Consider the following 21,091-nt stretch of genomic DNA (forward strand, 5'->3'; position numbering starts at 1 on the left):
GATGACCAAGTAGTAGTTGTGCTTTTAACAGTCACAAGCTGTGGATAAATGTACCTCCAAATTGGCTGTTTCGTTTGTATTCCCTGCCCCCACTCGTGTATGTAGTGTAGATGTATACACTGACATGAAATAAATCAGTGTGAAATGGCTAATGCTGATCTCATTTTGAAGTTTTCTCCTCATTATTTCTTCCTATCTGCTTTATTTCCTTGTTACAACCCTCTAACTTCCTATTTTTTCATGTTGCCCAATGAAATGAACCATCTATGAAAAAGGCAAATGGAACAAATGTCTTCAAACTTGTATGCTCAAAGAAGATACCTAGTCATACCTAACCATGCTTTCCAACCGGTGAGGCACTAAATGTTAAGTGGAACTTGTTATGCAATGTAAAAGCCACCAAAAGAGGGAAAGCTTGAGAACTACATAAATATATTGCCGTATAATATGTTGCCATAGCTTAACAAATATCTTATTCTAATCACATTACTAATCATAATACTGCATATTTCATACAAAAATACTGTGAGACAAATTTAAGCAGTCTCAACATAATGGAGGCTGTTTTCTATTGGTCAACCTGATCGTTGTGCTTAAGTTAAAAGGTTTCCGTGACAATTACATGACGGCACAACAGTCATACAGGCTCCATAGCCACTTATAATAAAAAAAAAACAGCGTGTTATAAACCTTTACCAACGTAATACAGACCTATAGGAGGAGTAACATGTAATTTGAGTGGAGTTAAATGTCTTTGCGTGGTCGCGGTCACCCCCACACAGTGGACTGTTCCGCGGGGCTCTGGCCAATCAGGTGCTTTGTTTTGGTACCGGCCCCGCTATCCGGAAAAAGGACAACTATCTTTCTGTACTTTGACACCGACAGAAACAGAAGGCAGGTCTGTCTTTGAACTCAGACTCTGTTTGTCTGGTTCGTGTTCACCCTGTTGTCAGCTCACTGTTCACACATCTGTCATGGCGCAGGAGAACCTGTCCGTGGTGCTGCACTGCCCGGGAGACCTCAGGCTGGTACGAGACCGACCGCAACCTCGTGCCATGTTTACGGGACGGCTGTGTTATAAACTGTGTGATTATAACTGTTTGCGTTTTGCTCATTTCTTCACAGGAAAATCGCCCCGTCCCGGAGCCAGGACCTAATGGTATGATAGTTAATAAACAACTTCAATAAGGTTGTTAAAGTATGTGCAAAATGTGAATTAGTTGTTGTGCTCCTCATTTAAAGACATCAGTAAAGTTTGTTGTATCTGTTTGGTTAACTTTGGACAAACTGTTTAAAAGCTACTGCATGTCAAAATGCATTACATCTGCCCGCCTATTTTGTTTCACCTCCATCAATTTTCCTTTATCAATCAATTTTAAGAACCTAGCCATCGCTTTTGTACTTTTGGGCATTTTTTAAATCAAAATTAATTATGAAAAATCTTACTTGCCAGTCAACTTTCAATGGACATCTTTAAAAAAAAATATATATATCTTTAACAGATTCGCTTTTCATTCAGTAGATAATTACCCTTGATCATTGTCTGAATTTTGCTGTTTTGTTGCACTTCATGCATTAATATTTGAATTGCAGATCACATTGAAATGTTTCATAGGTCTTGGAATTAAGCAAGGGTGTGGTGTCTTTTTGTGACGTGGTGAAAAGATACATTTGAGTTCTGGGCCTCCTCACTGTGTTCCTGTTTTTATTGTCGTGTTTTTGTTCCCAGAGGTTTTGCTCCAGATGCACTCTGTTGGAATCTGTGGATCAGATGTTCACTACTGGCAGCACGGCCGGATCGGGGACTTTGTGGTCACGAAACCAATGGTGTTGGGGCACGAGGCGTCGGGGCGGGTGGTGAAGGTCGGATCAGGAGTCAAGCACCTTAAAGTGGGTGAGTTGTGTGTGTGTGTGTGTGTGTGTGTGTGTGTGTGTGTCTAGTAGTGAAATACCAAAGGCAGAACTTGCCTGAACACTGCAAAACATCAATATTTGTGTTACATTTTATTTAAATGTGTATTACTTATATATTATGTTACATTACTTATCTCAAACTCATCCAGTGCTGTAAACTGCACTTTGTACCTTGTAGGTGACAGAGTGGCCATTGAGCCCGGTGTGCCCCGCGAGATGGACGAATTCTTCAAAAATGGACGATATAACTTGTCTCCCACCATCTTCTTCTGCGCCACACCTCCTGACGATGGAAATCTGTGCCGATACTACAAGCACAGTGCCAACTTCTGTTACAAGTACTAATTTGTTGAGGATTGCTTGGCTTTGCATCAGAGGCTTTGCATCAGAGATTACCAAACACCTGCCTGGTCTCAGACTGTCAACTGTCTCTCTTGCCTAACTGTTGCATATATCCTTTTCTGTCTTTCTCCCTCTTTTCTCTCATTCTGTCTTCTTTATTTTTTTTAACTTTCCAGGTTGCCTGATAATGTGACATTTGAGGAGGGAGCTCTAATTGAACCTCTGTCTGTGGGGATACACGCCTGTCGCAGAGCCGGCGTAACCCTCGGCAGCACCGTGCTCATCTGTGGTGCAGGTAAACGCGAGCCAAAGCTATTAAACTCACACAAGATGTTTATGGGGATATTCCACCTGCATGATACTGCAAATTAATATGAAAGACATGATTGACCCGGATTTGAGTAACATGCCCCTGCAAATAAAGAATTTGATTCAACCTTCAGTGGGCGTAGTCACAAAAGAGAGAATCATGCTGACTCAACAAAACCTTAGTGAAAAACTACTGATCCTTAACATGCCTTGTAAGAGACTTAATATTTAACAAATCCCTTGTGTTGTGAAAACAAGTTAATGAACATTTAAGACACCTATGTTAAGCAATATAACATGAGCTAGTTGATTGTTTAAAGTTACACACTACAGGTTTGACATGAATGCTGACATTGACTTTTTCAAGCTTTAAAATGTGTTCATAATCACCTTTAAGTGTCTCAAAGACATTTAATACATTCTCTACAGTAGCCATGTTGTTTATTTCCTCCATCTCCACAGGACCTATTGGGTTGGTGTGTTTGCTCGTGGCGAAGGCAATGGGGGCCTCTCAGGTCGTCATCACCGGTAACGCACAGTTTGTAAGACTAATGACACGACACACAAATTCTGGTAGCATCTTCTGTTCAGTCCTTCGCCTCTAATCCACATTTGCTGCGTTCAGATCTGTTCTCAGAGCGTCTGACGATGGCCAAAGAGTTAGGAGCAGATTTCCAGCTCACAGTGAAGAGAGAAGATGCACCCCAGCAGCTGGCCAAGTCTGCGGAGGACATGCTGGGCGCACAGCCTCACATTACTATTGAATGCACTGGTGCTGAGAGCAGCATCCAAACGGCCATCTATGTATGTTACTAAGGAACATTTAAAGCTGTATTCAGAATTATGAAGTTGCTCTGTGCAAACTATAGAAAATAGTACATTTACTCAGAATACTGTACTTACAATTTTTGGGAAACTCCATTACACGTATCTGTAGCTACTTGTTACTTTCCACAACAAGATTTTAAAATTCATTGCGTTGTTGTTGATTAAACTACCCAAGTGTCTAAAATAGTTAAAATTAGCTCCACCTCCACCAACTACAACAGCAAACAGCTACTTAAATGGTAATACATCTGCAAGAATATTGTAATATTTAAAAATATACTCACAGTAGCCTTATTGAGTACTCTTAGTTCTGATACTTCATATACATTTTGCCAGTATTACTTCTGTACATTTTGAATTTGAGACTTTTACTTGTAATGGAGTATTTTTAGTGTGGTGTTGCTGTTTTTACTTACGAGCCTGAATACTTGTTATTTACCCTGTCCTTGGTTCACTGTGAGTTTCGTCATCTGCAGACTCGAAACATATTCCGAGTCATGATTTCTTTCCCGACAGGCGACACGTTCAGGAGGTGTGGTGGTGCTCGTGGGTCTTGGCTCCGAGATGGCAACTATTCCTCTGATCAACGCTGCCGTAAGAGAAGTGGACATCAGAGGGGTTTTCCGCTACTGCAATACGTGAGATAATATCCATTAGTTGCTTCTTGTTCTATAAGCAGGGGTTTAAAGCAAAGTTGGAGGCTTTTCCAGTTATCTCAATAATGTGATTATAATACCATGTACAGTACCATTATATATATAAGGTATCACAGAGACTGAGCTCTTGAGTGAAATGTTTGTCTTGTGTTGCAGCTGGCCGATGGCCATCGCCATGTTGGCGTCAGGTAAAGTGAACGTGAAGCCCCTCGTGACCCACCGGTTTCCTCTGGAGCAGGCAGTCCAGGCATTTGAGACCACGCGTCAGGGTCTTGGAATAAAGGTCATGTTAAAGTGTGACCAGAATGACCAGAAGCCATGATCTGACCCGCCACAGGGAAACAAACCTGGCCGACTGAGAGCGGCTCGGCACGACCGGCAGACATCCGCAAACTGGACGTTGACCTGAGGAAAGATAACAGCTAGTTCAGAGAGACAACAGCACTGTGATAGACAAGCGACCGCTCTACTGCCTGCAGGTCAGAGGTGTCATTGGCATCAAATGGTACGAGATATTCTTTTACGATGCTTAACTTTGTTTTATTACCAACATTGTAATTGTTTTGTGGTTGTATATAATTTGCTACATTTTAAATGTATAGTACCTTTACATGTGGCTACTGTAATAAAAGAAAATTGTTAAATAATAACTAAAATAACAAAATGTTTTTATTTTTTCCATTTCATCTTCACAGAACCTGCACTACCTAAGTGCAGGCATTAGGGGGAACTAGTGTGTTAAACAGGAAACTATGACAGTGTGTTAGTCCTACATACTAATAGTAAATAACGATCATTACAACAATATGTACAATATATCAACATCAACAGTACACTTTTTGTGCAGTTAGTATACAGTAAATCAATGTACAATGTGTCCTAGGAATGTAACTGGCAATTTAACATTACAGGAACAAAGCAAAATGCACTTCCATAGCTTTAATGACTTCTTTCTCGATCTTTTTTTACCATGTGACATTAATTCATTTATTGATTTACATTGCAGCTGTGAACACTGGAACAATACTAGGACGGACCATGTTCCAAACCTGCTGAGAATTATTATGTAGTTTGGAAATGTTTGTCCCACTTCCATTGTGTGCTGATAGTACACAGTATGTGCAATGTAATAATTGTCGTGCTGTTTTTGCAGCTAGTATACAAGAAATCAATGTACTTGATAGTTTGTAGTAACAGGAAATAATGCATTATTTAAACTACTTTAGTTTGCCTGTGGCACTTTGGAGTGGAGGTTAACCTGTAATTTATTTAATTTCTGCATCTGTGGGTCACTCCTCTATTTGCCTGTATTGAAAACCTGCTTGGGATTGGCACGTAGTGTGACATTTACAAACATCTAGTGACTCCTATAATGAAATAATGAGACTGAATCTGAATTTTACTGTAAATGAAAGACTTACTGAGGAAAAATTATAAGAGAAAAGTAAAATTTTGTAACTGACTTTGTCTTGTGATAGTTTGGACAAGACGAGACAGCCTCCCGTCAGTGTTACACTTTCATACGGCAAATTCAACCTTTTATACAATCAGTTTTCAGTTTGACCCAGTCCAACAAAACCAGCCAGGTTTAGCTCAGATTTTATTATCTTGCCACAATGACATGATACTACTATACGAGGCATGCACACAGATAATGCTCATATGGTTAAAATTTACTACAATGCGATGTAAAACCATTACTCGGCGGTAAGGCTTGTTTCTGTCACAGTGTGTGATTCACAGTTCTCTCTTTCCCTCTCAAGACTGAAAGCCAACATACAGGCGGGAAGATGTTTGCAGTGAATAAACCTGTGTGTTTTGTTTGGATTTTTTTTCAACATGAGCACAATACTAGACAAGTTTCTCTTTATGTACAGACATTCTAATACTTCTTATGGCAATGGGACAGCTCACACAACACAGTTACATTCACAATCCACTCATAGTATGCATGAGTTTCAGTCAGGAACACTAAAGATGAACATACAGTAGAGTAGCACACAAAAGAAACTTTTTCATACGTGTGACTTTGATATCAAAAGCATAATTAACGCATGTTAATAGTATTACTCAGTTGCTTGTTATTTAAATGTGTGAGTGTTTGTACATGAGATTTAGAAAAGGCTTGCCATTCAGAGGTTGAACTTGTGTATTGCCATAAAATGAAGAAAATCAAAAGGATATGGCGTTTCTCCCTTAAACCCCTGCTGCAAGCATTGGTTCGATCCACATGTACATTATATCAACTAAGCATATTTAAACCCAACATTTCAAACACTTAACTCATTCCCCTTTTCACTGGCAACTACTTTGATATCCGGCAATTAATTGTGTCTTTGCCATCATCACGAACTGCTTTCAATTCAGCAAGATTCAATAAATATTTACAATGCAGCTGTGGCCCCTCCCTCCCAACTGCCTTCAATTGCAATATTAGCAAAATATGTATTTACACGAGAAATAAATAAACAAAGAATAAAATGAAACTATACAAGAAGTATAGTAGAAGTATCATATTGAATTACATGAATATAAAAAAATAAATTGTGACGCATTCACTCGATAAGTCCGTCCACACAGTCTTACTGAAGTGACACAGAGAAGCACAGACAGGACAAATAAATAACAAACAGCACACGCACACACACGCACACACACACACACACACACACACACACACACACACACAAAAACTGCCTCTTCAGCTGGTCAGATGGAAAAAACATCTCATGTCAATAAAATGGCCGCTGCACAGACATGGGAGAGATGATGAAGAACTGAAGTCATCAGCTCAAAAGAAAAAAAAAAAAAAAGAGAAATGAAGTGACAGGGAAAAGCAATCCTCCCCTCAGTCACTGGTCAACTTGGTTTGCCCCATAAGATAACCAATCGCAGCTGACAGCCTGTCCTGTGGAGCGGCCCCTGGCCATTGTTTATATGTACATAGGTGTCTCCTGTCCTGTTAGGAGTCTGAACATGGCTGCCGGCATCGTCTTCATGTGAATCTAGCAGAGAGAGAGAAAAAAAAAAGCAACACAATCTCAGTTAAAAAAAGGCAAAACATTAACTTTGCATTTATCAGTATTTTCTTTACTGTAGGGGTTAATGTGTGTGTGTGTGTGTGTGTGTGTGTGTGTGTGTGTGTGTGTGTGTGTACGTAAGCTCATATATCTTATATATCATGTCCGTCAGTATATTTTTGCCAACCCTCAAAGACCAAAAAGTGATTTTCAAATCCAACTCAGGTACTCTGGGGGTCCCTTTTCTCTTCTCATTCCCAAAAACCTTTAACCTTCACGGTTTAGAAAAATTAGTCCAACATCCAAAACTTCTGAGAAACTGAAGTTATTGAAACGATGTCTGGATGTTTACGTGTCGACGTTCAGCCCTGTGACGCCATCTACCTAACTGATGCTGGAAAGCACACCTGGCATTCATTAGCTGTTACTTCCTGACTCCTCTATCTGCTCCAGAAGATAGTTTTAAAGTAAAACCAAAAGCAAGTATCTGCAACAATTCCTCTAAAAAAATAATAATCCTCTTAAAATATCTGTTGATCTCCTGGTTTTTATTCAGCAGACTTAAATTATTATTCTACAATGAAACACAAAAAGTAGTGCAAAATCGATGATCATTAGACAAGATATATATACCATCATGCAGTGCACAGACAGTTAAAAGAGGTAAATTTAGATTACATCTAATCCACTTTATAGTCCCCTTCACAGAGTTCCTTGTATAGTGAATAGTAAGTGAGTACATCATTTTGAACACAGCCTCGGACTCTCGTGCTCCTCACAGAAAATAATTTGACAAATCCACTGATCTTGCATTGCACTTGTAGGACTAGCCAGAGACAGAATAAAAAATGTTCAAGCTCAAAGCAGCACAGGCTGTGATGTCCTGACTTTTAGTGTCCAAACTGCGTCCTACATTTCCCATAATCCTACTAAATTGTATCTTTTATTATACTTCTCCTGACTGGTAAATGCCTACGTCTTTCCACCTCAATGCCCCCAGTCCATAATGCAGGAGGCACAATCTGCAATAACCCACATAACAAATATAAGACATCACAACAACAGGTTAGGTAAAATGCGGAGTGCGCCATAATGAAATATGGAACGCGTATTCACTCCTTTTCTATACAGTGTAATTTACTGACTAAGCGAAAGGTGCTACATTTTTGTAAATGTGTACATTTGGACACCCTTGGCCTCGTGTGTGCGGGTTTTGTGTGTTTTTGTGTGCATCAGTTTAACCTCGCCAACAGAGTTCGAGAGGGCCTGGACAATCTTCTCGTGTGCTGTGGCCACTACACTCTGCCCATTGATCTCTATGATCCTGTGACCAACACGGACGCCACCTCGCTCGGCAATGCCTCCTCGCATCAGGCTGCATATCTGGCGGGCAAAACACAGGAACACACACAAAAGGAAAAGTCCTCCTGTTATATGAAAGAATAGAGTGATATGCATTTGAAATTGAGGCTGTAAGGCTACGGGAGATGGTTAACATTTATAAGACAATGATAACTGATAACTGATTGCTAGAGATAATGTGATTTTTTTTTTTTTTTTTTAGCAGGGACTGTATCATGTTTATAAATATTCAATTTATCACAACGTTGCAAGTGACACACTGTTTCCAATGCATAGCAGATAATATAATGAGCGGATTCATCTAAAATGAGACAGGAATATGAAAAATGCACAAGCTGTAAGGTATCGATACAAAATATACCAAACTAAAAATTAGAGTCATCAATTTATCCATGGGGGACAAAAAAAAACACAACAAAGCAGCACATTTCAATAATATTTGATATTACTAATATCAACCTAAGCAACCTACATGCTGCCGGTTGACAGAAACAAGGTCAGATTGCACTTACAATGCCGTTCTGGACACTAAAGCCCAGCTGATACTTTAAATCTGGTCTCTTGATGAGAACAGTGGTAACAGGAGGGCAGCTGACAATGTTCATCTTCACCTGAACCTGGTTCTTCAAGCCCTTTAAAACACAGAAAACCACAAAAGCGTGTTCAGTTGCTATGAAATTATTCAGAAATGATGGGGTTTATTGTTTCAGACCAATGTTTAATTATTGCAGTAATTATTTCATAGCTTGGACTGCCTTTTTTCAGCCACACTGTTGCGTACGCCAGTGTCTCTGTACCTTAATGATTCCCTGACAGGTGGCGAGTGGCAGCCCCACGAGGCTTGTGTTATTGATGGACATGATCTGGTCTCCGATGCTGAGCTTGCCAGAGCGAGCCGCTGGCCCGCCGTTCATCATGTTGGCTAAGATAACTGTGGGCAGAATGGAGCCCCAGCCAGACTCCACAATCACCACACCCAGGATCTCCCCTTTACTCTTCTCCAGCTGCAGCTGTGGAGAGGACGGCAGGTGGGAGGCGGAGAGAGAGGAGGAGATGTTTCATCATGTACAGAAACTGACCTGCCATAACTGAAACAATATGACTGGAGAACACTGATTGTTTATGTAGTGCAAAGGCACTAACATTTCAATACCACTTTTTTAGTTTTTGCACTCTGCTAAAGATTCAGTAGTCTAAAAAATGTTAGTCTGCTTGCATCACTGTGCTTCACTCTTTTTTCCCACAACAATTTGATGTAGTTGACAGCAATAAATTGCTGAAGAATACATAGAGAATTTGTGGTCCCTTAAGGTAATATGATTCCTTTTTAATACCTGTCAGAAAATTCACTTTTTGTAGTCCCTTTCTATAAACTAGAGCAGGAATCAGTGGTACACAGCAGCTCATTGGGTAGGGATAGGAAATATCATGATATATGTATCTGTAGATCCATGATACCACTGTAAACCGCCAGAGATTTTACCATACTGTTTATATCGAGGTATCTAATCTCCTTAATATCTCTGGTTGTATTAGACTATTGCAGACACTCTTGCAAATCAATGAGCAGCACTGCTTTACTACTGTGATATGGGATTTACAGAAATTTGCATCAATGTGAAGAGAAAACTCGGTCTCTTAAAAACAGACATAAGATCTGTATATTTTATCTATGAATTAATGTGCCACAGAATGTCCTATATCACAATATAAAATGACATATCCATCATCATCCACGTTGCCCCTCCATACCATCCGCTCAATGATGTTTTTTTTATTGACCAAGTTAATATCGTTTAATTTTACCTGAAATGTATGACAACTATTTGTGAGGTTGTGTCTTTTGCTGCAGCTTCAAGGAGAGCATCAACAACACAACATATTGTATATAGTAAGTGTACAGTAGGTAGATGTGTAGATTAGTATATAGTACTTGAACACCCGCATTAGGAAATATGTTGTAAAGCATTTTGACTACTGTTTAGAAAAGTGCTGTATGAATAATATTAATATCATACAATATATAAGACGGTAACAGCATCACAGTGTCTTAATTAACAGTTTTGAATCTGCATCTCAAACCGCCACCAGCTGTTATCTCAGTGAATAATGTGACAGCGTTAACCACATCACCACTGTGACGTTTCTAAATCACAGTTGAGGTTGAATATGTTATTTATCGTAGACTTAAAAACTAAAAGATTGCCAGTGACTTGCCATTACAGATCCAAAGAATGTGCATATGTCAGCCATTTTCCTGCTCCAGTTCTTTCGTCCTTTCTTTTTCACCAACAGATGTGACTAATGTACGCATGAAGCCTTGAGAAATGGACTTATTCTCAGCACAGTTGGTTAGGAAGCTTTAGTACTTCAAGAAAGCCCAATTTCCCCATCACTAAAAATTACTTATGTGCCTCTGAAATAGCAGCTGTGTGGTACCCATGCAGCCTCTCTGCTCACATAGCAGAAACTGTTTCATGGCTTCTAATTCTCCAGAAGCCTCCAGTAATGCTTTCAGGGCACCGTGTTAGCTAAAGAGGAAATGCTACAGCGAAAAAAAGCAAGAGCTGACATGCTCTGAGTAGATTTTACTGTACCATCTGCCTCTTAATCTGTCTAATTAGTTAACAGCTACTGTATACTTGTGTATTTCTCTAATGGCCCTGCAGCATGAATGCGATTCGTGCCACACATGTTAAGTCTTAGGTCTCATAGTGACTGTGTTTTGTTATTTCCTGCACCAACAACAACCGCAAAACATCTGCAGAAAAGTTGCAAGAAATGTATGCGTGTATTGCACACTTAATATAGACAAACCTCTTTGCAATTTTCAGAGTTGGAGAAGTGAATGAGGTCGTCATTGTACATCTCCTGGGTGTTGATGATGTCACTGTACTCCTTCTGGCTCAGGTCCTCAGGGTTGATGCCATTGGCTCTCAGGAACTCCTGGTAAGCTACGCTGAATGCCTGGCCAATGGACTGGGCAATAAGCTGGGCCTGCAGTCAGAAACAGCAGGAATCCCGGCATACACATTAATTAATTCGACCTTTAATCACAAGGGCATGCCGTCATTTCTAATGATGTCAAGAGTATAATTAAAACAGAATGAATTCACACAAAAATAATTAATGAGGAAACAAACAAACGGCAGAACACGGTTAAAAATAGTTACATTCAAGAACAAAGTAGTTTGTAATTATGGTTTTAAACTGGCCTATAAATACAATTGTGTTAAGTTTTAATGTGCACTGTAAAATGTTCTGAGTGTGTGCAGCATAAGAACTAAATGCAGTTTTCCCAAATTTAGTGTTTACGTACAGGACTTCAGGTATCATCAGCCTTTTCATACAACATGCAATAGTAGAATAAGTGTCACCAGTAATAAAGAGCAGAATAATAAACTGAATCTAGTGGTTCAAGGGTGGAGGCAGAGGTTTGTCTAAAGATACTGTCACCATAATCCACAATAGACAAGAAGATGGCATCAATTAATCTTTTCCCTTTGAGCACACAGAAATTAGCTCTGTTTCTGTGCAAATATCCATTTTTTGTTGTTGTTTCAATGTGCAATCTGAATGTAACTTTTTGATCCTGTCAGATACCAAGACATATATACTGTGAGACCCTTTCAATACTTTGCCCATTTAGGGTGGTAACATTTAAACTACTGTCAACTAAAAGTGCAGCTTACAGTTTATTAAAGGATTTTTGTGGGATTTCAGTAGCTGAGTGTGCAGTGTCCGCAAAGTAACGCAAAATTGTACCATCTGCATAAACATGGGCATTTGTTTATACAACTGCAATTGTTAATATAAATATTTTCAATAAAAAATTATGAACAAGACAGGGCCCAGTATTGAACCTTGTGGAACTCCCTCTGACAATGGTAATAATATATAAAGATCATTTCCCAATGTTACACACTGCTGTCTATGAGACAGATAGTACTGAAACCATTTACAGGACTTATGGTGGCAAAGCTTTAGTGAGACAGGACAGTTTGGAAATTCACAAACAGTTATTAAGGTCATTTTTATCACCACACTTGTGCAATGGCACTACATGTGCTAATTTCCTGACTTGAGGAATAACTCTAGATGAGATGGAGAAATTAAAAAGATACATCGACAATGAATGAGGCATAGAGATTAGAAAATAAATGTCCAGTTCATCCTGCCCACTTGCTTTCCGGCCATTGATAGCTTGAAGTGAGGGCATGTACGGTGAACTGAGAGGTGCGGTTTAAGGAGGGCACATGAGCCAAAGGCTAACTGTTAAGACCAGATGTTGAGTACACCATATCAAATTGATTCTCTGCAGCAGTAAAATGTGTGTTGAAAGCATGGTAGGTCTCTGCTGTCCTGTTTATTAAGCAGTCATTAAATCTAACATGAGAAGAAATAGATATAAAGTAGAGGATTTTTTTATTTACACTTACTGCTCTCCATAATTTTCATGTGAAAGAGCTGGAGATTTATTTCTTAGTTGTCCAAATGTCAGCCAATGTGCCGTTTCACCAGTACGCCTTGCTAGAACCCAGGTTTTGTTCTTTGTTTCTAACATCACTGATAATTCTGTGGAGAACCAGGGGATTGATCTTGATCTAAAATGTGCATGTTTATCAGTGATAATGAGTAATGAATTTGTAAAATATTATACAGTTTACATCAGGTATTTCAGAGATGTGATGTATGTTACTGTGAGCAAGCTCATTAAGAACAGCCTGTTCATTAAAATTTTTTTAAATTTCTTTTGATAACAAACCTAGAGCTCGATCAAGCATTTTTAACACAGGCCATAGGACAGTTAATGTTGATGTTGAAGGATCCTCTAAATTAGGTCTGGTCGGCTCGTTAATCAACGGTGACAAACTCAGATTGCCACACATCTTCTTTAGACTATTTGAATCATTTGTGAACCAATTTAGGTCAACATCACCTCGAACCAGCCTCTTTGAGTTACTGTACTCAGCAAGTAAGTCTGCTAATTTATTTATCATACAAGAGACAGCCCAGGGTGGTCTGCATCCACCCACCACATTAATTGAATTATTACTAGATAAGTTCACTTTCAGAGCAATAAATTCAAGAGAATGTGGCACAGTGACAGGGTTTACAATGGTAACAGATGAACACGACTTCACATATACAGTCACACCTCCATTCTGTATGAGTTGAGAAACCTCAGTTTTGTATACTCTATATCTGGGTCAGTCTGTGATACAACAGTTTTCAGGTGATCTAATTCAAATTCATTACAGAGACATCTGAGGTTGATCCACATTTAAATAGATCAACCTCAGGCCATTTCTGGATTTAAAAGCATGTGGGTTTAACATGAGTTTGCGATCTTAGTGTTAAATCCACGGAAGCTAATCTTCACTGAGTTATATAGAAATAACGATACACTACAGGGGAAAAGGCACTTGGTTGCATCAAACAATAGCAGCATTAAGTGTGCCAAGAATATGTTAAGGTGTAATATAAATTGATTTTCAGTGTGAAAAGCTATTTTGGTTCCCATTGTGAGAGGGAGGATGAAAAAGTACAGCTACACTTTCCTGCTCTAGTTTCAATGGGGAACAAAGGTGAAAGACATCAATGGGAAGAAGAAGAAAATTTACAAAAAGCTAATTGTCTGTCTTCTCGACAGAGATGGAGTGAGGTACAATTCCAGCTCATGAAATGTCATCCATAAATGATGAAGGCACTTTAAAGCAGTTATTCCCAACCAGGAGTGCTTGTGCCCCAAGTTGGTAAAAACAAACATAGAAAATGTCATTCTGTAAAAACTATTCATTCACATATGTATTTAGAGGGAAAATAAACATAGAAATAGGATTAAAATCATGTAGGGTTGATCTTAGCTACTCTAGCTACTATCATAATAACCTATAAACTACCAGCTGCAACAGGCTGACTGCACAGGACACACCTGAACACCCCATGAGCTGTGACTGAGAATGTGCAAAACTAGTTATAGAGCCAGCAGAAATAGATCACTGAAAATAATTAATGGTTAACTGTGCAGCCTCAGTCAAAAGTGGTAGCCATACTGCAGGAAAAGAAACCTGCCCAAACAAAAAAGAGAGCTACCTATCAGTATGTCTTGAATCCTCTTATCCTCTTTTGTATAATTAACAGTGTTGAAAAAAACATCCACTTCAAAATCAGTTCAAATAAAAACTTTTTGACAAGTGCTGTTGATGAAGGACTACTTGAGCTCATGATTTAGGGCTGCTGGGGTTGAGTACAAAAGAAATTGTCAACTACCACATTCAAGCACCTCCTGACACAATTGACATTTGCTACCAAAGAAGGAAAATGTTTGGAAAAAGTGAAATAAGTAAAACTTTGATTTTTAAAAAAACTAAAACCTGATGACTTGTCTTGGCTGTGTGAGATAACACAGATCAAGAGAGTAAAGAGTACGTATCATTTTGCGAGCCATACTTTGCCTGTCATCCTATTTAATTGAACCTTAATTTACCCTGACACTCTATAGTTGCATATAAATCTCCTGCACACATTAATGGTCCAAACTCTCAAAATCGATAAACTGTGAATTAACTCTGCAGAATTTATGCAAAAGCCAAAAGTAGGCAAACACTGCATACAGCTAAGAGAGTCACAGTAACAGAAACAGTTTATAAGTTGATGGATGAGCGGCTGAATGGTTCCATTATAACTCTGGGCGGCCTTTAAAACCTGGCAGCAAAATTAGATGAAGAGGGGACAGATTGGAGTCCAGCCTTTATACTGAATGCTGGCTCCTCTGGGCAACATTGTTCATGTTGCCAAGTCTTGCTGAATCTGCTTCAACAAGACTAGCAGCAGCTCTCTGGTCTTTTTTTTTTTTTTCCAGATATTCTATACATTGGTAACAACAACAATAATGTGGCACAAGCATGACAAAAACTAAATTGAGTATAAATAAATTAAATAATGTCTTGGAGCCAAATAGAGGAAACACATTAACATTGGTGATAACAAGGAAGCTGAAATAATATCTAACAATTAAATAACACTTACAAAGCAATAACGAGTGTCACCTCTTTTCTATCTTAAGATGTTGGAGACTTCATCTACCAAACGAGTCTTCTTCTTCAGTGACAAACTAATAACGTGACTTCCTTTGGTAACTGTCATCTGTGTAACCTCTCAGCTGCTCTCAGCCATTTAGAATAAACATTTTCTCTTATAAATGCATTAACAGACACAGCAGCCGTGTGAACTCGAAAAACACACAAAGCACTTACATCTTCAGACTCAAAGACATGGCATATCATCTTGTATTGCTTCTTTGCCTCCGGTGCCCCGGGCGTAGTTTCAATGCAGTCCTGTGAGGCTGTGCGTGGCATCCGGCGTCTTGCCATCAGGACCACGATGTTCCCGATATCAGCTATGTAGGATATAGTGCGGAGTGCGTTGTCCATCATGGTCTCCTGTAAGCACGTCAACCAAAATCACACATGTCAACCTTTAAACATCAACGCTATTGTTTTAATAATACTCTACAGCTAAGGACAGTTTTAATTTATGCCTTTTAAGGTCAAAAGTAGAAAAAACTGCAGCGATGTTAATTTTACTGCGATAGGAAGACATTTTTGATTCATAGCTGTGAGCCCTGAAATCAAGTAAAATCCCACTGGACCTGATATCCGAAACATAAAATATGAGCACAGAGACGTGTAATAATTCAGTTTTTATTCACTGATTTCACTAAGTTAATGGAAACAACTGTAAATAAATAATGTAAGTGCTGACTTCATGGCAACAACGTCATGTAAATCTTACATAATGATTCATTGTTTTTAACAACAAAACAAAACCACAAGAAGTAAACTAGAACTGGACCATGACTGACATGTCTAATGAAAGAAGAAATTTGCTATAATTATCCCTGGAGAGTCCATTCTGGGGTGAATAAATACACATAATACTAAATCCAAATGACACGTTTTAACTGACAAAATGATATAATACTAGAACACATATTTCACCATAGTGAGCTTTCTATTTGTGTTTCTCTGATGCTATCATAGCTTTGAGAAATGTTTTGTAACCGGTAATTATCCCGTTTCTGACAGTTGGTTTCCTTTGATCAGTAATTTTTGACAATTAAAGTCTGCAGCATTTCTTGTTTACTTTCTCTGTTAAAGCCGCATCATCCATTTGGGGCAGAGACTGAGATGAAAGTATTGTTGATACAAAACGCACAAGCCTGCTTTTGATTGAATTCAAAACTAGTGTATAATCTGATTATGGCCCAATAATGCACCAATAAATGAGATCTTGAGCACATGTTCATCTGAAAATAATGAACAGGTGCACAGAAAAACACACAGAAGAGGTTTGGGTATCAGAGTGTTTGTGTTGATGAAACAAAGTGATTTGAATGGTGTAATCATGTTTGCTCACTCAGCCAAATAATTGTCTTGTATTATGATGTAGATTTTATGAGGCACTATTTCTGAACTGCAATTTAAAACAGATATGAACTTTGAATCTGTGGGTTTGCTGAGAGAAACGTATATTTGTTCATATTTTATGATATTGCGCTAACTTTCGTCTCAGTTTAGTTAACGTCACATCATTAACTGTGGCTGGTGGTATTCTGTTCATTCTGTTATATCTTGTTCCGGCCCATCTTTGGAGTTGTTCTTGATATGAATGAATGTCACAAAAACCCCCATGCAAGCTGCATCAAGCGTTTTTTAATTGCCAAACGAAGGCTTTTTACTCAGAATCTCTCTCTTAAGAGTGCCATGACCAGTGGCAACCAGATGGAAAAGGGAGGAAGATAGACACTGCATTGCAGCACATTCGTTTCTGCCAGGTGGCGGCCTACACACACACACACACACACACACACACACACACACACACACACAAACACACAGTCTGACATTCTGCTCAGACGGCCAGACAGCAGCTTAGACTGACTTACTGCAAATGAATCATCTATCACATATACATTTAACTGTCACTGTGAGCACAAAGCTCTATTCATGATCCAAAGAACTGCAAAGCTTTCAGCAGAACTTTTGCTTCTATTAAAGACTCCACCTCCTGTGAAGACTTGTACTGCTGCTTCTTCAACAGCTGCGTGTTGTAAAGCTGGGAGGCAAGAAAACTTTGACAAAGCCTCAGCGAGTTTAAAAAGAACTGGAGTAAGAGAAAATCTGACAGATAAATGTGATTTTTCATTCACAAAGACCTTTAGAAAGTCAAACTTCAAGCTGAATTTTGACTTTTTTACTGTAAAAAAAAAAAAAGAAATGTCTGTAAAATAAATGAAGAAAAATTCATTTAGTCCCAATTCGAACTTTCACAGCCTTTAAACTCAACTCCAATGACTAATTCAGTACAGATGTGGTCATTATTTTAATATTAATGCTAATGCTTAAATATGATATAATACTAAAAACAAGAAGTGCAGATTGTGATTGCTCAGTGCATGCTCTCTAAGTCACCTTCCATGCACAGATGTTTGTGCAGCTTTTTTTGGCTTTGCAGAGTTTATTCTTGTCCTTAGTCAAAGAGAATTCTGACATCATGAGATTAAATAAATACATAACAATCAGTGGTGGGATTTCATAGGAAGCCATCTGTGTTGACTGTTAAGCTGCAGTTACGTCAGCTATTACACAACAACAGTCCCACGATGTGTAGCCTTATGGAGCTTTTTATTCTCACGGGTGAGAAAAGACATTGTCAACACAAACATAGCGTACGTGTGCTTGACGAAACTCACCTGTGAGTCTGCATTGAGGACTTTGATCCTCTGGGTGGAGATGAACAGATCAACCTCGGTGAGGGTTTGAGCATCTCCGTCTGCGCTCTGCGGCAAGAAAAAAAACAACAGAAGAGATGGTTAGATCGTCTCCTTTGACTTTGATTGTTTGTAGATCTTTGTACCAAACTTGACTGTTCATGGTAAACAGTTATTCACTAGTGCTTGAATGGTGTCTGTGTTAGATGTAGGAAAGTATTAGTTTAGATATCCGAAATGCATGCATGTAAAGCTTAGGGTCCGGCTGGGGGAATGCTTGTTAGATGGACAGGCTGTTGAGTCTAAAGGTGAGGTGGAAAAGGCAGAAAAACAAAGTGTTTGGCAGTGGTCTTACTTTGCATCAATTGTCCTGGCATGAGGATGACAAGTTGGCACGGAAACAAGAAACAGCTTAACACTAAACCCTTACCAGCTGGCTGTTTTGCCAGTGAAAGCAATGCAGCTTCAGCGCAGAACAAGCCTGCACACATTTCCCCACTAATCACTGTGTAGTGCAGGCTAATAAAATTATATTTGATTTTGTTTAATTAAAATTGCCTGATGCATTTCAGAATAAAACAATAAAGCTAAAGGTATTAATAAAACACATATAGCTGTAATTAAATATTTCATGAAATAAATGGTGAACCATTTATAGGAGACTGAGGCTTGTAACATCCAATAGCACTTTCGTTTTATCTTTGCCACGTGCCTGAAAAAAATGCACAGAAGCTAATCAAACATCAGAAAAAATGATGAAGTACACGTTTGCAGAATTCCTTTTGCCTGTTTCAATCAGATTAGCATACATGCATGGACATAGCTAGCTAATTTGTGAACACTGGTGAGCATCTATGATAGCAACCACACAGTATTTCAAAGTCGGACTTGTCTTGTGGATTGAATGTGTAATGGTCTGCAGAGGCTGTTACAGGGGAAATGAAAATCAGCCTCTTCTCTGACAGACTTCTGCCTGTGTGATTGATAATGACAGTTCTAGGGATTGTGAAAGCTGATCTAAAACCTAATGTTTACCGCTGAAATGTTTGATTAAAGCTAAATTGTGATTCTGTGATGTCAAGTTACACAAAGACAAAAAAAAGGAAGAAAGAAAAGGAATAAACATACACACACACACACACACACACACACACACACACACACACACACACACACACACAGCAAGATGGGGCCAGAAACGTAAGTAACCATTTCTTCAAACAGTGTTGAATTGTTATACGGTTAGTCTTTTAAGCGCTAATTATTCAGAGCTTTAAGCGTAACGCGCATGCAGTCATAGCTGAGGTTGTTTACAGATGATCCCTCTCTCCACTGTATATCAGGATCACCAGTGTGTAAAGAAGCAAGATATCAACTGAGAATTATAGCAAGAATTATTTTCTGCTTTAGCTGGCGTGTTAATCACACAAAGCGTGCATTGAATTACAGTCTCCCAAATACAGAACATAAATACAAAATACAAAAAAAGTACTCATTGAACCTAGTATTTGCTGTTCTTGTAGCTAAAACTAATTGTTTGTCTTTGGCCCTGATGGAAAAGGTTATCATATTCAGTATGTTGTGCAGAGACCTAAACTAGAGTATTTCAATTTCTGTTATTGTTTCCAGTATACTAATAATAATATGGGAAAACTGTGAAAAGTGACTCTGTACAACTTATTCCTGCCCTTTTTAGAGAATAAAAAAAGCAGGAATCTTTAATGCCTTAATATGTTTTGTACTTTCACTATGTTATTACACTTTTAAACATCCATACATGATCTCATGATACAATTACACAATGCTGTGACCTTGTGGTCGCATATAAATTCATGTAAATGTGGTGTTATTAAATTAGGCTTGAGAGATTCTCTTGTGTCTCACAACACACCTTGAACTTTGAATGATTCTACCAGTTTCAGGTTTATGAAAGACTCTAGCCGTCCACATAAAACAAATCATGTTTGTATTAGTTCTGGAAAACCTAGCAAAGATTTGTTTGACTACATTAATGAACATGCAAACTGTGACAAAGACACAGATGGGAGAGGATACACAGAGACAGACAGGCACAAATGAAATGAAAAAGAAAAAGGTGGAGTGGAGGGAAAGTGGCCAAAGGGTCTTCCTTTTGCTCTGTTTATTACACACCGCCTTTTTCTTGATTTTGGCAGCCTTCTGTACCCTCTGGCAGGCGGGCAGGCAGGCGTTGGGACGGGACAAGGTCAGCGGATACGGAGGCACAAAAAAAACAGGAGGAAGAGGAGGAGGAAATAAAGAAGGTAAATAAAAGAAGGTAAGACAGTAAAGCTCCAAACCAAACGGCAGGTGTGCTATCTATCGCTGCTCTCAGAAACAGAGAGAGAGAGAGAGAGAGAGAGAGAGAGAAAGGGGAAGTGTGTGTGACTGTAAATGTGTGTGTGTGTGTGCGTGTGTGTGTGTGTTTGCGGAGATAGCGTTCACACAGCCGTGTTGGTTATCAGATACAAATCAAAACAGCAATTACAGAGGGTAATAATTGCTTTTTCTCCTTTAAACACAGCAGGCAGACATGAACTGACACGGTTCCTGCACTCTTGACATCTATATAAAGCTCTATTAGGAGGGTCTTTTTTTTTTGGATGTTGTTTATTTCGTTTTATCATGTCCGGTGTCTGTTTTGTGGTCAGAACATTTACCAAAAGAAAGACAGATGGTAAGCCCGCCCCCCATTTCTAAAAGCATTACAGCAAAAACAAAGACAACAAAGTCTATAATTCATGTTGTGTGTATGGGCACTGTTCTTGCTACCTTCCGTGTTCATGTCACAGTCTAAATGCTATTACCAGCAAAGACAATCAACACTCACAGATGCAGGGGAGGGAATAAAGCCTCCAGCAAGGATT

General features: G+C 38.9%; 2 protein-coding genes across 3 annotated transcripts in view; one reads left to right on the forward strand and one right to left on the reverse strand.

Moving 5' to 3' along the window:
* The first annotated feature begins 886 nt into the window (after window positions 1–886).
* On the forward strand, window positions 887–4,697 carry sord (sorbitol dehydrogenase). Of its 2 annotated transcripts, XM_070829655.1 has the most exons (9): window positions 887–1,028; window positions 1,126–1,159; window positions 1,730–1,894; window positions 2,093–2,252; window positions 2,433–2,551; window positions 3,028–3,093; window positions 3,191–3,369; window positions 3,910–4,031; window positions 4,206–4,697. In XM_070829655.1, the coding sequence occupies exons 1-9, from the start codon at window positions 975–977 to the stop codon at window positions 4,369–4,371; spliced, it is 1,065 nt and encodes a 354-aa protein (XP_070685756.1). In that variant the 5' UTR covers window positions 887–974; the 3' UTR covers window positions 4,372–4,697. The 2 variants fall into 2 exon arrangements, with proteins under 2 accessions (XP_070685756.1, XP_070685764.1); XM_070829663.1 differs by lacking the exon at window positions 1,126–1,159 and having other exon boundaries at window positions 894–1,028; window positions 4,206–4,696.
* A 2,229-nt stretch (window positions 4,698–6,926) lies between these two features.
* Window positions 6,927–21,091, reverse strand: part of apba2b (amyloid beta (A4) precursor protein-binding, family A, member 2b) — a 28,650-nt gene continuing 14,485 nt past the window's right edge. The window contains exons 6-13 of the mRNA XM_070830551.1: window positions 20,358–20,393; window positions 18,189–18,275; window positions 15,691–15,876; window positions 11,249–11,428; window positions 9,229–9,441; window positions 8,944–9,063; window positions 8,312–8,452; window positions 6,927–7,054 (exon numbers count right to left, since the gene is read on the reverse strand). Of these exons, the coding sequence (XP_070686652.1) occupies window positions 6,983–7,054; window positions 8,312–8,452; window positions 8,944–9,063; window positions 9,229–9,441; window positions 11,249–11,428; window positions 15,691–15,876; window positions 18,189–18,275; window positions 20,358–20,393 (1,035 nt within the window). The 3' untranslated portion in view covers window positions 6,927–6,982. The remainder of the gene's footprint in view (window positions 7,055–8,311; window positions 8,453–8,943; window positions 9,064–9,228; window positions 9,442–11,248; window positions 11,429–15,690; window positions 15,877–18,188; window positions 18,276–20,357; window positions 20,394–21,091) is intronic.

The sequence above is a fragment of the Pempheris klunzingeri genome, chromosome 1, assembly GCF_042242105.1.
Source record: "Pempheris klunzingeri isolate RE-2024b chromosome 1, fPemKlu1.hap1, whole genome shotgun sequence".
Classification (NCBI taxonomy): domain Eukaryota; kingdom Metazoa; phylum Chordata; class Actinopteri; order Acropomatiformes; family Pempheridae; genus Pempheris; species Pempheris klunzingeri.

What these genes read in the sequence shown, in the direction of transcription:
- sord (XM_070829655.1), top strand. Translation starts at nt 975, where the DNA reads ATGGCGCAGGAGAACCTGTCCGTGGTGCTGCACTGCCCGGGAGACCTC. An exon ending in AGTGCCAACTTCTGTTACAA is followed by an intron (nt 2,253 to 2,432) that starts GTACTAATTTGT and finishes TTAACTTTCCAG; the next exon opens with GTTGCCTGATAATGTGACAT. An exon ending in GCATCCAAACGGCCATCTAT is followed by an intron (nt 3,370 to 3,909) that starts GTATGTTACTAA and finishes CTTTCCCGACAG; the next exon opens with GCGACACGTTCAGGAGGTGT.